The sequence below is a fragment of the Carcharhinus amblyrhynchos genome, unplaced genomic scaffold (assembly GCF_965287045.1).
Source record: "Carcharhinus amblyrhynchos unplaced genomic scaffold, sCarAmb.v2.hapA scaffold_443, whole genome shotgun sequence".
Taxonomy (NCBI): domain Eukaryota; kingdom Metazoa; phylum Chordata; class Chondrichthyes; order Carcharhiniformes; family Carcharhinidae; genus Carcharhinus; species Carcharhinus amblyrhynchos.
This window is the reverse complement of record NW_027650183.1, coordinates 72,831-89,084: the sequence shown is the minus strand read 5'-3', so window position 1 is coordinate 89,084 and position 16,254 is coordinate 72,831. Positions and strand designations below refer to the sequence as shown.

Below are 16,254 nucleotides of genomic sequence, written 5' to 3'. Positions count from 1 at the left end.
GAGAACAGTAGCACAGAAAATATGTGAAATTCAGCCCTGCAGCGTGAGGACAGGACGTAGGTCAAGTAATAGAGTGAAGACAGCTCTCTGTCAGGTAACGTGAGTACAGGCTCGCTGTTGGGTAAAGGGTGAGGACAGGCCCTCTGTCGGGTGACAGGGAGAGTACAGACTCTCTGTCGGGTGACAGGGAGAGTACAGACCCTCTGTCGGGTGACAGGGTGAGGGCAGGCCCTCTGTCGGGTGACAGGGAGAGTACAGGCCCTCTGTCGGGTGACAGGGAGAGTACAGACCCTCTGTTGGGTGACAGGGTGAGGGCAGGCCCTCTGTCGGGTGACAGGGTGAGGGCAGGCCCTCTGTCGGGTGACAGGGTGAGGGCAGGCCCTCTGTCGGGTGACAGGGTGAGGGCAGGCCCTCTGTCGGGTGACAGGGTGAGGGCAGGCCCTCTATTGGGTAACGGTGAGTGGGCCCACACAGACAGCAGATTCAGCGGCCCGACCCTCCATTGACACTTGCTGCTGGGTGTACTGCTGCTGGGAGCTGTGCACGAAGAATGCTGTTCTGTTGTAGGACTTGCTCCACTACCTGTCAAACAATCTGCAACTCTTCCAAACCCAAACTCTTCCAGCCTTTACCTGGGTTGGACTGTTTCCAATGTCAACAGTGAAGGGGAGGGAAAAGTCATGCATGTTTGGATCTGTCTCTCTCTTCGCAGCATCATGTGTTGTGTACGCTGCTGCCTGCTGTTCTAAGTTAGCTCTGGTTTAGAAGTGTTGAAATAAGTCAACTCTGAGCTATCACCGTCGTGTCAGTCTGGTCTAATTTATGATGTCTGTTGTATGACCTAATGTGAAATGTGCTGGGTGAGTCACAGGAACTGTGGTTTCTGCTTCTGGATATGTAACATCAACAACAGGCACAGCACTAATTCAATCCTGCTGCAGATGTTATCGGCAAGGCCAACACTCCTTGCCTATCGCTGATTGTCCTTGAGAAAGTGGTAGGGAGCCACTGCCTTGACCTGGTTGCAAGTGCAACATTGAGTTGCTTTCTGAGCTCTTTTGAGGGGGTGGGGGGTGCACAAAAGAGCAGCCACATTGCTGAGGGTCTAGAGTCACATGTAGGCCAGACTGGTAAGGCGGTAGATTCCCCTTCATTAAAGGGCATTAGTGAACTTGATGGGTGTTTTACAACCCATCTGATAATTACTTAGCCGCCATTGACGAGACTAGCACTTTCATTCTTGATTTAGTTAATTAATTGAATTCCAATTGCCTGGGGGGAGCCAAGGCAAGATTTGACCATGTGACACTTGCTTAGCTATTCAGATTACTCCTATAATCTTAGCCAAAGCTCCTTTACCAGGGTATCAGACAGAACTTAGCCCCGAGTCGCACTGAGGGAGCTATTCAGGGACTTGGCAGAGAGCTTGGTCCCAGAGGTAGATTTTAAGGAGCTTTTTAAAAGAGGAGCGAGAGGGAGAGAAGTGGAAAGAGGTGGAGAGGTCTAACGGAGGAAGTTCCGGAACTTCTGAAGGAGGTGAAGGCACGGCCGCCGATGTTGGAGCGATGAAAATCGAGGATGCGTGAGAGACCGGAAAAACAGAAGCACAGTGACCTCAGGAGGATTTGAGTTGGGAAAGGTCAGAAAGTTCATTTGGAGTGTGGCGGTAGGGGTGTGGGGGGCCATTGGAGAGACCTTGATTCGGACACAACAATGAGAATTTTAAAATCGAGGCATTGCCACACTGGGAACCAAGCCTCGGATTACCTGCAGCTCCAAGTACTAAGGACACCTATGGATAGGCAGAGGCCTTTTCCCTCTGGAAGTGTCAATTACAAGGGGTCACAGGTTCAAGGTGAAAGGGGTGGAAGTTTAAGGGAGATGTGCGGGGGAGGTTTCTCACGCAGAGAGTGGTGGGTGCCTGGAACGCACTGGTGGAGGAGGTGGTGGAAGCAGGCACATTAGCAACATTTAAGAGGCATCTGGATGGTACATCAACAGGAAAGGATTAGAGGGACATGGACCAAGTAAGGGCAGAAGGTTTTTTTTTAGTTTAGTTAGGGCATCATGATCAGCATGGGCTTGGAGGGCCGAAGGGCCTGTCCCTGTGCTGTTCTTTTTTTTGTTCTTTGAGACCCTCGTGGAAGAATGAGTCCCACTTTTCCAAAGTGTCCCAGTGAAATACTGCTTAAAGTGTAGTTGCCATCATAATGTAGGGAACACACAGCAAGTTCCCACAAACAGCAAGGTGATTATGATCTGATAATGTTTTGGTAATGTTTGTCAAGGGATAGATCTTGGCCCCTAGGACACAAGGGGAAACCTCCCCTACTCTTTTTAAAATAGGGCCAAGAGGTCCTTGCGAATATCTCATCTTAAAGACTGCAGTACAGTGCTCCTCAGCAACCTCTCATTTGTCCTCATGGAATCCCTCCAGTGCAGAAGGAGGCCATTTGGTCCATCAGTTCTGCACCGACTCTCCAAAAGAGCATTTTACCCAGTCCCTGGCTCTGCCCTATCCCTGTAACTCTGCGCATTTACCATGGCCAACCCACCTAACCTACACATCTTGGTACAGTAAGGGACAATTTAAAATGGCCAATCTGCCCAATGGGCGCATTTTGGACTGTGGGAGGAAACCAGTGCACCCGGAGGAAGCCCGTGCAGACACGGGGGGAGAACGTGATTACTCCGCACAGACAGGCTGGAATCGAACCCGGGTTCTGGCTCTGTGAGGCATCAGTGCTAACTACTGTGCCACCGTGCTACTTTCACCCTTCACCTATGTCTGTCTCTTCTCCTTTCATCCATGGAATTTTATAGTTCCTCTCCGATTGTGGGCAAGTCCAGCATTTGTTGCTTCTCCCAATTGCCTTTAGAAGGTGATGATGAGCCACCTTCTTGAAGAACTGCTGCCACAGTTTTGTTTCAATATTTTGACCCAGCAACCAGGAGTGATGGATCAATATATTTGCTCTGTGGCAACAGTAACTATCAATAAATGGCTGTAAATCCCTCTGGGATATCCTGCAGTCATGGTTGGCAGTGTATAAGTGCATAGCTTTCTTCGTATGTCCAAATCATGAGGCTCGGGACTTGGAGCAGAGCTTGTGGGTGATACTGTTCCTATGGTTCTGAAAATCCACCTCCCCCCTCCTCCCCAGCCTATCCACAGAAGCTCTAAAGGCTGGAAAGTTCCACTGAAAATTTTTGGAATGTTGGGTTGGTATTCAGGGAGATTTATCCAACATGGGTAAATGGATTTAAGATGCAGATCAACTATTTCCAGATTGAATGGCAGAATGTCTCGAGTGGCTAATGGCCCCCCTGTTCTTGTGGGACAGGCTTGAAGGGCTGAATGGTCTCTTGTTCCTGTGGGGTAGACTTAAGGAGACTGAATGGCCTCCTGGTTATTAAGGGAGATATGTTCGATGCTGGAGGGAGGGATGTTTGAACACTGGGACAGCGAAGATTATCCTGCTCTTTCTTTTCCTTTTCAGCCTCTGCTGTGTCCTCTTCATCCATGGATGTGCGAAACATGTTCTTCGTTCTGCATTCCGTCACCGAAGACAACATTCGTTTCTTCCAGCAGAACCCGTCGGAGATGGGACGGCGATTCGTCACGGCCTTTTCCCAGATCCAGGAGCACGGCCGTGGGCTGCAGCCAGTCGTGCAGAGCTTCATCACAGTCTTTCCCATCTTCGATTTTGATGAGATGACCCCAGCCAATGGCTACCGCAGTCTAATTAAGGTGGTGCGCTCCTGCATCCTGCACATCATCCACAAGTCCCGATACATCAGCACTAACCGCCGCAGCATCTTCTTCAGGACCAATCACAACTGCATGGAGGTGGAGGCTTACTGCTCAGCACTCTGCCAGCTCCGTGCCCTTGTTTACTTCGCCCAGAAGCTCCTGACTGCCAACAAGCACGGCGACCTGTTCTTCGGTGAGGAGAAGGGTCTCTCCGAGGACTTCCTGCATGAGTCCAATTCCATGCACAAGGGCTGCTTCTATGGGCGCTGCCTGGGCTTCCAGGTCAGTGCAGTCTACCCTCATCTGAAACACACATCCATGGCCTCTTCCCCATCTCATCTCTGTAACCCACTCCAGCCCCTACAATCCTCCCTTATCTCTGTAACCTTCTCAATCTCCTACCTTCCTTTACTCTGTAGCCTCCTCCAGCCTATATTGCCCTCCCTATCTCTGTAACCACCTCCAGCCCCTACAACCCTTCCTATCTCGGTAACCTCCTACAACCCTCCCTATCTCTGTAACCTCGTCCAGCCCCTATACCCTCCCTATGTCTGTAACCTCTTCCAGCCCTACAACCATCCCTATCCCTATAACCTGCCCTAGCCCCTACAAGCCTCCCTATCTCTGTAACTTCCTCCAGCCGTTACAACCCTGCCTATCTCTGTAACCTCATCCAGCCCCTACAAAGACCCCTATCTGTGTAACCTCCTACATTCCTCCGTATCTCTGTAAGCTCATCCAGCCCCTACAAAGCTCCCTATCTCTGCAACCTCCTACAACCCTCCCTATCTCTGTAAACCTCTTCCAGCCTCTACCACCACCACGCATCGCTGTAACCTCCTCCAGCCTGTACAACCCTTCCTATCTATAACCCCCTCCAGCCCCTACAATCCTCCCTACTTCTGTAACCTCCTCCAGCCCCTACAATCCTCCCTATCTCTGTAATATCCCTCCAGCCCCTACGACCCTTCCTATTTCTATAACCTCCTAGAACCCCTACAACCATCTCTATGTATGCAATCTCCTACAACCCTTACTATTTCTGCAACCTCCCCCAGCCCCTACAACCCTCCCTATCTGTAACATCCTCCAGCCCCTACAACCCTCCCTATCTCTGTAACCATCTCCAACCCCTACAATCTTCCTTATCTCTGTAACCCCCTCCAGCCCCTGTAACCCTTCCTTTCTCTGTAACCTCTTCCAGCCCTACAACCATCCCTGTCCTTGTAACGTGCTCCAACCCCTACAATCCTCCCTATCTCTGTAACCTCCTCCAGCACCTACAATTCTGCCTATCTCTGTAACCTCTTCCAGCCCCTATAAAGCTCCCTATCTCTGCAATGTCCTACAACCTTCCCTGTCTCTGTAACCTCCTCCAGCCATAAAACATTCCCTATCTCTGTAACCTCCTCCAGCCCCTACAACCACCACTTATTCCTATAACCTCCTCCAGCTCATACAACCCTTCCTATCTGTAACCTCCTCCAGCCCTTACAACCCTTCCTGTCTGCAACCTCCTCCAGCCCCTACAATCCCTCCCTATTTCTGTAACATCCTCCAGCCCCTACAACACTCCTTTTCTCTGTAATCTCCTCCAACCCTATAACCCTCTCTGTAACCCCCTCCAGCCCCTCCAAACGTCCCTATCTCTGTAACCATCTCCAGCTGCCTTAGATTCCTGCACCTTAAGGCAGTTCACAGGAGTGTTGCTGAGAAGCAAAGGCAGCCGTGCCTTGGGCTGCCTGGGCCCCAAGCTTTGGAACTGCCACCCTGAACCCTCTCTCCTCCTCCTTTGACCAAACGTTGGTCAGAAGTGCTCACGTGACCCAGTGTCCATTTTGTTTCTCTTGGACACTCATTACTGCGATGCGCCTGGCAACACTTTGAGTTGGTTCCTCATGAGGCTGCAGGAGGTCACAGAGATGGGGAGTATTGTCCATTGGATTTGCCAGTGTAATGAACAGGGTTGATAGAGCCTCTGTGGACGAGGTGGGGGGTGGTGAATCCTTTGGCTTGGACCATTGACCGAGGTGGACGACAGCTACTAGTGTGAGTTAGTCCTCCAGCGAAGCCCTTTCCCAAAGTCAGGTCTGAAGAGGGTGTCCTGCTCAAACTTCACAAATCACTGTTGAGGCTTCAGCTGCAAAACTGTGGCCTCTGCACTTGAGGAAAGATACAGAGATCTTGGTAAAGGGTCCCTGAGGGGTTTTGTCAGGACATTACCAGGGTGAGGGACATCAGTTCTGAAGAGTGGCTGGAAAAGTTCAGACTTATTCCCCTTGGGACAAAGAACATTAAGAAGTTACAGAAAAGAGGTTCTGGTAGCATTGAGAGAGAAACCCTAATCCTCTCTGGGTAGTGGGTTTGGAAAGAGACTTAAAATCATTGGTTTCAAATAAAATCCAGATAGTTTTTCACTCAAAGGGTTGCTGGGATCTGGAACTCCAACCCTGAAAAGATGGTCATAGCTGATTCCATCAATATCAAAGGGAGTTGGACATCTCAGTGTCTCACAGGCTGCTGGACTGAAACTGAGGGGTGTGATGCTCAACACAGCAGCTCTTTCAAACAGGCCAGCACAGATCGAATGGCCTCCTTCCCCCTTAAACTTTGTAAATCTCACTGAGCTTTGCTCTCAACCCAGTTCGGGAGGTGGAGCAGACTCGATTCTCTGCTAACCCTCAGTACTGATCCCTGGCATCTGAATCATGGAACCACAGAACAGTACAAGCCGCAGAAGGAGGGCATTCGGCCCATCCTTCTGCACTCTCACATTAGAAACATCCGACCTGCCACCCAATCCCACTTTGCCAGTACTTGGCCCATAGCTTTGAATGTTATGATGTGCATCCAGGTACTTTTTAAAGGATGTGCGTCCTCCGCCGCCTCCCAGGCAGTGCATTCCAAACCATCACCATCCTCTGGGTAAAAAAGATTTTCCTCACATCCCCCCAACCCTCCTGCCCCTCATTTTGAACCGATGTCCCCTCTTGACTGACCCTTCAACTAAGGGAACAGCTGTTCCCTATCCACTCCATCCATGTCTCTCATAATCTTTTTTCACCTCGATCAGGTCGCCCCCTCAGTCTTCTCTGTTCCAATCCCGTTAATCCCTCTCCCCCCGCCCCACTTTCCCTTCGTCGCTGTGGTTTTGTTTTGTGCTTTAAGTATTTATTGAATTTTCTTTTTGAAGGCTGCTGTTGATGCTCCCCCACACTATCAGACAGTGCATTCCGACTCAGAAACACTCACAGAGTTCAAAAGCTTTTCTTCATGTCGCCTCTGGCCCTTGTGCCGATTGTATTAAATCTGTGATTTCTGGGTCATCGGCCCTTCGGCCATCAGGAGCAGTGTCTCCTCATTTAGTCTGGTCCCCTCTTGGCCTACTCTGCTCCAAGGAGAGCAACACCAGCTTCTCCAGCCCATCCCTAAGACTGTCAAGAGCTCCATTGCCGAAACCTGCCGAGTTAATCTCTTCCACACTGACCCCAAAGCACTCAGACCATTCTCAAAGTGAGGGGCCCAAAGTGGGACTCCAGCTGGAATGGTACAAGTGTTTTATTAAAGGTACAACACAGCTTCTTGGCTTTCTGTACTTGCTTGGCAGAATTTTACCAGCATGTCCGCCCAAGTTTCGTATGATCCTGCCTGAGGCCAACGGAGAATGCCGTTCTCCGAGCCACACCTGCCCCCGGAATCGGGGTGGGTAAAATTCTGCTCCATGTCCCTATTTATAAAGCCCAGTATGTCTGTGTGTGTTACTAATTGCTTCATTAACTGTCCTGCCATCTTCAGATAATGCACAGGTACCTCCCAGGTCTCTCTCTTCTTCCATCCCATTTAAATTTGTAATGTGTCCTCATTTTTTGTACCAAAATATATCGCCTGAGACCTCAGAGAGAACCTGCTGCCCTAGTCCCTCCACAAAGGATTCCTCTCTAAGAATGGGACTGCCCCATTCCTGCTCCTCACCAGCACTTCCACAAGCACTGGGCAGCTCAATGGCACCACCCCTGTACTTTTAGATAGTTCACTCTGCACTGTCACTGTCACGAGACAGAAGAAAGAGGGGACTTGCTGGTCAAAACCGTATTAAAGGATTGAAAAACTTAAGGGGGCTTAAGAGCTCAGAGTGTGTGTGTGTGTAGAGTGTGTACATGTGTGTGCAGAATGTGTGCGTGTGTGTGCAGAGTGTGTGCGCGCACGTGTTTGCAGAATGTGTACTCGGAGTGTGTATTTACAGTGTTTACATTACTTTGCTATGGTTTGCTGTCCTGTCATTCTCCTTGAGGTGAGCATTCAGGTAGGCTTTTGAAGCAAGGAGGTAGTCATTAAGCATGTGTAGGGTAATATCCATTAAGAGGTGTCCAGAGCGTGTGTGCCGTGTGTTGCTATGAGCTGACTGCTTGTGCGTTCTCAGCGCCTGATGCAGCCTCCTTCTTCACTGTTCCAGTTTTCTCCCCTCCCCTCTGATCATCACTGAGGGAGAGAAAGAGGTGGAGCGAGGGGGCGAGATCTTCATTTGTAAGATGAGGGCAGATTGTTTGACCACAGACAGCAGGATTGCCAGATCTAATTCTGTGCAATGCCAACAAACAACCACACAAGCCGTCCACCAATACACCTATTGCTCCAGGGTAAGCCCATCTCTGCTCAGGAGCTGCACTGTCTCCAGGGCAGCATGCACACACTCGCTCACTCACTCACTCACTCACATACAGGCACACTGCCATCATAGTATACTCACTCACTCACCTCACTCACTCACACACAGGCACTCTGCCCTCATAGTATGCACACACACAGGCACATGCACAGTCCCTGTACCTGAGTCTACTGCTTTTCTCTCAATAGCAGACCCACACTTAGTGTCAGTTGCAGAATAAGAGACAGCTCTGTTGTGGTTTCCTTCCCCCCTCATCTCTCTCCCATGCTCACCACCCTCCCAGAGGACAGATGAATGCTGCAACCTCCCCGCTGTTCTCATAACAGACTTATCATCAGTGTAAATCCCTGTGAAATAAGCCATTGTTATTGTGCTATGGGCAGACATCCAGCAGCTCCTGATGCTGGCTGTCCGCTGTGCCATTGAGTACAAGGATCAGAGCTCACGGCATCCACCCAGACCATAGGCCAGACCAGATCCACACCCCGTGCCGTACTGAGCCGTAATAATCACCCAGCTCTCCAATTCTGGACTGTCTTTTCAAACTTGCTTTGGGTTTGCTCTATCACTGTATAACACTGGGGTACAGTACTGGTGGAGAGAGCTCTGTCCCTGTATAACACTGGAATACAGTAATAGTGGGGACAGATGTGTCACTGTGTAATACTGGGGTACAGTATTGGTGGGGAGAGCTCTGTCCCTGTATAACACTGGGGTACAGTACTAGTGGGGAGAGCTCTGTCACTGTGTAACACTGGGATACAGTATAGGTGGAACTGGTCTGTCACTAGCACTGAGCTACAGTACAGATGGGCTCAGGTCTGTCACTGTATTACACTGGGATACAGTACTGTTGGGACAGATCTGACGCTGTGTAATACTGGAATACAGTACTAGTGGATACATGGGGCCATTTCAGAGGGGCAGCTATGAGCCAATCACATTGCTGTGCACCTGGAATCACATTTAGCTCGGGTTAGGATGGCAGATTTCCTTTCCAAGAGAACATTAGTGAACTAGGTGGATTTTTATGACAATCGATGAATGTTATGGTTGCCATCACTAAGACTGGCTTTATAATTTGAGATTTTATGAATTGAATTTAAATTCCACCAGCTGTTGTGATGGGATTTGAACCCATGTTCCACACAGCAACAGACTGGGCCTCTGGGTGAATAATCCAGTGACATTATCACTCGCCATCTTCTCCATAGGTTTGGCTGAGTACAATTGACAATGTACCTGGATATTTCCTGGAGTCCTAAGGGTTAAGTTACACACAATAGAGCTTGCCTGGAGCTTAGAAGGTTAAGGGGTAATTTGATTGCCTCCCTCCTGTTTCATTGTGACCTCTGACCATTTATTTGTTGTCTGCAGTTTACCCCTGCGATCCGCCCCTTCTTACAAACCATCTCAATCGGCCTGGTCTCATTTGGGGAAAACTACAGACGACACGAAAGCAGCTTAGGTAAGAAGTGTGTGTGGGTGCGTGAGTGTGCTTCACATGTGTGTGTGTCATGTGTGAGTGCATGTGTGTGTGTGTTCACAGTGTTTTCTTTCTATCGTCATGTCCCTGCGAGTGCTCTTTTGGGTTCTTGATACTTTACTAACCAACTCCTTCAACCAAATTGTCAATTTGGCCCAAAGCCTGTCAAAATGAATCAATGAAATCCGTGCACTTGATTACTCACTGCATGTCCCAAACCCCACTGTGCATAGGAACTTGCATGGACTCGATTGCATGCTGTGTTTACCAGCCCACAGGTTTGAAATTCACAACAGGCATCAGCACTATCCAGAACTCTTGTTATCTAACCCCTTGCTGTATCTGTCCTGGGAATGTTTGATGGGGACAGTGTAGAGGGAGCTTTACTCTGTATCTAACCTTGTGCTGTACCTGTCCTGGGAGTGTTTGATGAGGACAGTGTAGAGGGAGCTTTACTCTGTATCTAACCCCGTGCTGTACCTGTCCTGGGAGTGTTTGATGGGGACAGTGTAGAGGGAGCTTTACTCTGTATCTAACCCTGTGCTGTACCTGTCCTGGGAGTGTTTGATGGGGACAGTGTAGAGGGGGCTTTACTCTGTATCTAACCCTGTCTTGTACCTGTCCTGGAAAGCATTTCTCACTCACAGCCCAAAATTCACAGAATGTATATGAATAGAATGGAAAGGGAGCTTTGACAGTGAGTACTCAGTAACATTGAAATGTTTTGTCTCTGTTTTAATCTCATGCCTTCATTAGTGGAAATTGGTAGCTTACCACAGTATGGTGAGTACTTTTCTGTTTCTCTCTAAAGAAATTAAAACCTTTTGCAGTGGGCAGGATGTTAATGCTCTTCCAATTCCTTGTGTGTCAGGACCTTTTCTAAATTCTGATCCTGCTCTGTCAGGGAGATCTTCCTGCGTGGAACCAAATAAGAGGCCAACTCCTGGCCTCCTGTCCAATCAAGGGTAGTGCATGAGTCTCCGAGACTGCAAAGTCGGTATGAGAACCCGCAGTCTTGCAAGATGGCAGACTGTCGCCTTGCCTGAGCAGACTGCAAGGTCGACTGCATGTTGAGGTGCCCTGTACCAAAGTATCTGCTGTAGGGAGACTGGCTCCTGCCAAAGGTTGGCGACTTCAACTCACTGACCAAAGCAGTGCTGATAGCAGGTTGAATGTGGGAGCCCCTCCCCTCCCCCCACCCCCCACTCCTCACTCAGGCCATGAGATATAGGAGCAGAAGTGGGCCATTCGGCCCATAGATTCTGCTCCACCATTCAATGAGATCATGATTGATCTGATGTGATAATCCTAATTTCCTGCCTTATTCTCATAACCCTTGACGCCTTTACTGATTAAAAAAATATGTCTGTCTCAGCCTTGAACATACCTAATGGCCTAGTCTCTACAGTCCTCTGCAGTAAAGAATCCCACAGATTCTGTACCCTCCTGAAGAAGAAATTCCTCCTCATTGAATCTTAAATGTCTGACCGCCTTACTCTGAGATTACACCTCTGGCCCTAGATTCTCCCACAAGGGAAAACAACCTCCTAGCATCTACCCTCTCAAGCTAAGTGAGAATTATGTATGTCTCAATAAGGTCACCTCTCATTCTTCTAAACTCCAATGAGTACAACTGACTCAACCTCTCCTCATGAGAAAATTCCTTCACGTTCTCAATCAACCTAGTGAAATCCCTCTGGACTGACTCCAATGCCAATATATACTTCCTTACATAATAGGACCAAAACTGTTCACAGTATTCCAGTTGTGATCTTGTAGATTTTCAGCAAGACTTCCCAATCATTGTACTCTATTCCCACCTCCAGGAACATATCGGGCTCGATCCTCAGTGGGGTCCTAGCCCCAATCAGACCATGAATGGATGGCAAATTATGCTGATTGGTGGCCCACCGCTTCTATCTATCACATTCCACCTTGCTCTATCTTCTGAGACCGGGAAGATTCCAGCCACTGGGAGCTGATACCTTACTATGGGAAGAACTTAGAATGTTTTGGTCCGCCAGTCAATTTCCTTTTGGTCTTGCTGCCGTTCTGCAACCTTCTCTGACCCGCCCGTGCTCTGTATCTCCATCTACCCTTCTCTTCAATAACCTCCTCAGGCTCTATCCCTTCATCATTCACAGACACACAGCATCAATTCCCTTTTTTAGTCACAATCCATCTCCATTGACTGTCACTGAAATTTATTATAATTCAGGTCAGAAACTCCAGAGTGTTTTATGAAGTCTGCCTGGATCATAGTTTTGCAATTTGAGCTTGGCTAGGGTAAGCATGAGATGCTTCACTTCAGGAATGATTCAAATGACCCACTAGGGAGCTTTGTCAAATAAAGTTTATTTAAGAATACAGTTATCATGTATAGAAAGAAAATTAGCAATAACTTTTACCAATTACAAAAATTCATGCTAACATATAACCCTTAACAAGTATACAAACTGTTTCAATCAAACAAAATACAAAATCCTGTACAAAACCCTTGCCATAGGTTTAGCACAGAAATTATGAATGCTCATGTGATGCTGGAACTTAATCCTTTGAGTAGAGAATTGAAACTCTGACTTACAGCCTTGTAACTTCTAGCAGTTCGCTTGATGTACACACAGATCAGTTAGAAGTCAGAACAGCTTTCCAGAACACCAGAAAGAGAGAGACAGACTCTAGGCAAACCAACCACTAACAGCAGATTTTTATTTTCCACTCCAGGAAGGCAAAAGCCTTGCTTTCAGCCAACCAGCAGAATTTCCAATGCCAGGAAGAGAGAGAAACACTGCTTTCGGTCTGATGTCCACCCCCTTCTAAGCTAAAACAGCAGCTCAAAACTGAAAACAAGAGGTCCTGTCACCTGACCTGTCAACCAGTCTTCCTCCTAACAAATCCCAAAAAGTATCTGAGGCCCAGAGTAAAAATAAACAAATCCCCATTTAAATCATTGAAATAGCAATAAAAGGACTTCTAGTAGTCATCCAGTAACAATGATGAAAACCAAAGCTACTTATAGCTGCAGAGAAGGTGATTTAAAAAATAAATTCTCAAAGGTACACTAATATGACTAATTGCCTACGAATCTTGATGTTTAAATTCATCGTGCAAATGTGTGTATGCTGTTATTCTGAACGAAGTGCCGTGAGTTAGCATTCAGCTGCTTGAGCTTGTTCTGTCTTTCCCTTAGATCTGTGTGTATCTCAACTTCATGTACCCGCCTCCACTCCATATCTCTTGATATCTTTACCAAACATTGATCTGTTAACTTCATCTCCCCACCCAACATTCAAATCCTTGTGGAAGGGACAGTTTCAGATTTCCATTACCCTTTTCGGAGGAGGGGGGGGCACAGTTGTTAGCACTGCTGCCTCTCAACACTAGGGATCGGGTTCGATTCCCAGCGTGGGTCACTCTCTGTGTGGAGTCTGCACATTCTCCCCATGTCTGTTGTCAGTATCTTCTGGGTGCTGTGGTTTCCTCCCATAGTCCAAAAGCTGTGCTGGTCAGTTAGGTGCATTGGCCATGCTAAATTCTCCCTAAGTCTACCCAAACAAGGTGTGGCAACTCAAGGATTTTCACCGTAACTTCACTGCGATGTCAATGTAAGCCTACTTGTGACAGTAATAAATAAACTTTAAAACTTTTGGGAAACAACGTATTATGCCCTGTCCCTCTACATGATAAAATAATATAGAACTCTCATTTAACATGCCTATGATATGGATAAAGACCTTTACTGTTAGCTTTGATGACCCTTGTAAGTTTTTATTTTATGTACTTCCTCTTAGCAGCTCGCAATCCTTTATTTGCAACCCCGTGTTGTTTCTTCTTGTTCTTGCAGTCCACTGGACATACATATTTTCTGGTATTTGTGTGAAGCCTTTCTTGTAGCTTGGTGCTGACTCCTATTTTCCTGTATTCACCTTGCTTAACCTTGAAGTTTAAAGTTTTAAAGTTAAAAACCTAAAACCTTGCTTGCTTAACTTTACAAGTGAGCCTTTTATCTTTCCCCTGACTTGATATTGTGTCAGAAACTTAAAATGCCTCCCACTCTTCACCAGTGGGTTCACCTGTTAATGGTCCAGGCCAGTTTACTGCTGCCTATTTTATTTCCCGTTCCTTGCGAACTTTGCCTTGCATTACAAAACCTTGGTTTCTGACTCTGTCTTCCTCACTCTCCCACTTGAGCACAATGTCAGTCGAGTTGAATTGTAGTTACTACTTGCAATCTAAGAAATTAAGTTTGTTATTCATCACTAAATCCGGCACGCCCTGTTCCCTTATGTGTGCTCAAGAGCTTAACGTTGCAGGAAGTGGTGGTAATATCACTGGACTATTAATCGAGAGGGCCCCAGCTGTTGCTCCAGAGGACACAGGTTCAAATCCCACCATGGCAGCTAGTGGAATTAAACTCGGTTAATAAACTCTGAAATGTTGAAGCTAGTCTCAGTAAAGGTGACCATGACAACCACCATGGATTATTGTTTTAATTAAAAAAAAGCATCTGGTTCACTAATGATCTTCATAGAAGGAAATCTACCATCCTTAAACAGTTTGGCCTTTCACCTGACTCCAGACCCACAGCTGTGTGGTTCGCTGGTGGAGCCCATTATCCAAGCCAGCACCCACAGTACCAAGGGAGTTCTGCACTGTCATAAGTGTTGTTTTGTGGGTGAGAGGTTCATCCACAGCCCTCGGGTAAGGATGAAAGATATCCAGGCCACTTTTGGAGGACATGATGTGGAGATTGGGTTCATGTCGCACTATATGTACCCCCCACCAGTTAGCCTGGACTTGCAAAATCCTAATAACTGTCCAGGCTTGAGACGATTCACATCTCATCAACCTGTGACTATCCCTCTCTCCACTCGCACTGTCAGTACCTGTAAAGACTTGATTACCTGTAAAGACTCGCATTCCAACCAACATCTTGCAGTTGAGTCTAGCCATGTTTGTGAAACCTACCTTTCCACTCACCTGATGAAAGAGCAACTTCCGAAAGCTCGTGATATCAAATAAGCCTGCCGGATTTAAACCAAGTATTGTGACGCTTCTTACTGTTGGAGGAAATGCAGGGGACTTTACCTGGTGTTCTGACTAATTTTTGCAAAACAAAACATCTCAAAAACAGGTTAAAAGCTGCTGTTTGTGTGATCTTGCTGTGCACAGCCTGATTGCTGTGTTTACCACAATACAGCAGCGACGACACTTCAAAACAAAAAGATTATCAAATACTTCTGTTCACCCTAAGGTGGGTATATAAAACTAGGAATACTTCCTGATGGCTGGGATACTGGGTGGCTCTCTTCCTGCCATCCCTGGACATTACCCGCCCTGGTCCCTAAACTGTTGGATTGATTCCCTCACAGGCGTTGCTGCCACCTCCTTCTTCACCAGCGGCAAGTACGCCATCGATCCCGAACTCCGCGGCGCTGAGTTCGAGCGGCTCACCCAAAACCTGGACGTGCACTTCTGGAAGACCTTCTGGAACATCACCGAAACTGAGGTGCTGGCGGTAAGTCCCGAGACTGAGAGGACAGAGGGTAAAGACCCATCTGGAGGTGCGACTGTGTGATAGAGGGTGGGGCGAAGTAATTAGAGGAGCTGTCTTAAGCACTTGTCTCTGTGCTCTGGATTCTATGTAACACTATTCTGAGCTTCCCTCCCATACTCACTGCTACTCAGCTTTCTGACTGTGTTCTTCAACCTTTCCTCCCCTGCCAGTCTCTGGTGACTCTAACGTCCACCACTGTCCGTGTGAACAAGACACTCGCCATCCCGCCCAACTCCTTTGAGATGCCGCTGCTTGCTGACCCCAACTTGATGGTCGTCATCACTCCTCCGGTAGCTCATTCTGGCCCCGGACCCGTGCAGATGAGACTCATCTCCTACGAGCTGCGAGACGGACAGGTAAATGCTTCCTTGAGCTGGCTGCGATTTGTGTCATGTCGTAGGTGACCACTCAATCATTTTTAATCAGAGAAATGCCCTCATTGTTAGATTTGTAAAATTCCATGGGGTTGTACGTCAGGGCAGAATGTGAAACATGGACACATGTTTCCCAGCATTGTGCACCCAGTGTTGTTTAAATTTAAAGTTTATTTTGTTAGTCCCACAAGTAGGCTTATATTAACTCTACAATGAAATTACCATGCAAATCCCCTAGTCACCACACTCCACTGCCTGTTCGGGTACACTGAGGGAGAATTTAGCATGACCCAATGCATCTATGATGTGGGTATGCTGGCGTTAGACTGGGGTAAACACAGTAAAAAGTCTGACAACACCAGGTTTCAGTCCAACCAATTTATTTGATAGTAAATTCACTAGCTTTCGGGTTAGCCC

At 47.6% G+C, this 16,254-nt stretch overlaps 1 protein-coding gene across 6 annotated transcripts in view; it reads left to right on the top strand.

The window, feature by feature from the left end:
• The window catches only part of lipeb (lipase, hormone-sensitive b), a 51,541-nt gene that overhangs the window by 13,998 nt on the left and 21,289 nt on the right, over window positions 1-16,254 (top strand). For 3 of the 6 annotated variants that reach the window (XM_080183845.1, XM_080183841.1, XM_080183840.1), the window contains exons 2-6: window positions 3,501-4,036; window positions 9,798-9,888; window positions 10,663-10,689; window positions 15,279-15,424; window positions 15,634-15,819. In XM_080183845.1, the coding sequence (XP_080039971.1) occupies window positions 3,501-4,036; window positions 9,798-9,888; window positions 10,663-10,689; window positions 15,279-15,424; window positions 15,634-15,819 (986 nt within the window). Of the gene's footprint in view, window positions 1-666; window positions 1,640-3,500; window positions 4,037-9,797; window positions 9,889-10,662; window positions 10,690-15,278; window positions 15,425-15,633; window positions 15,820-16,254 lie in introns of those variants that run through there. The other 3 variants (XM_080183846.1, XM_080183842.1, XM_080183844.1) reach the window with 2 other exon arrangements.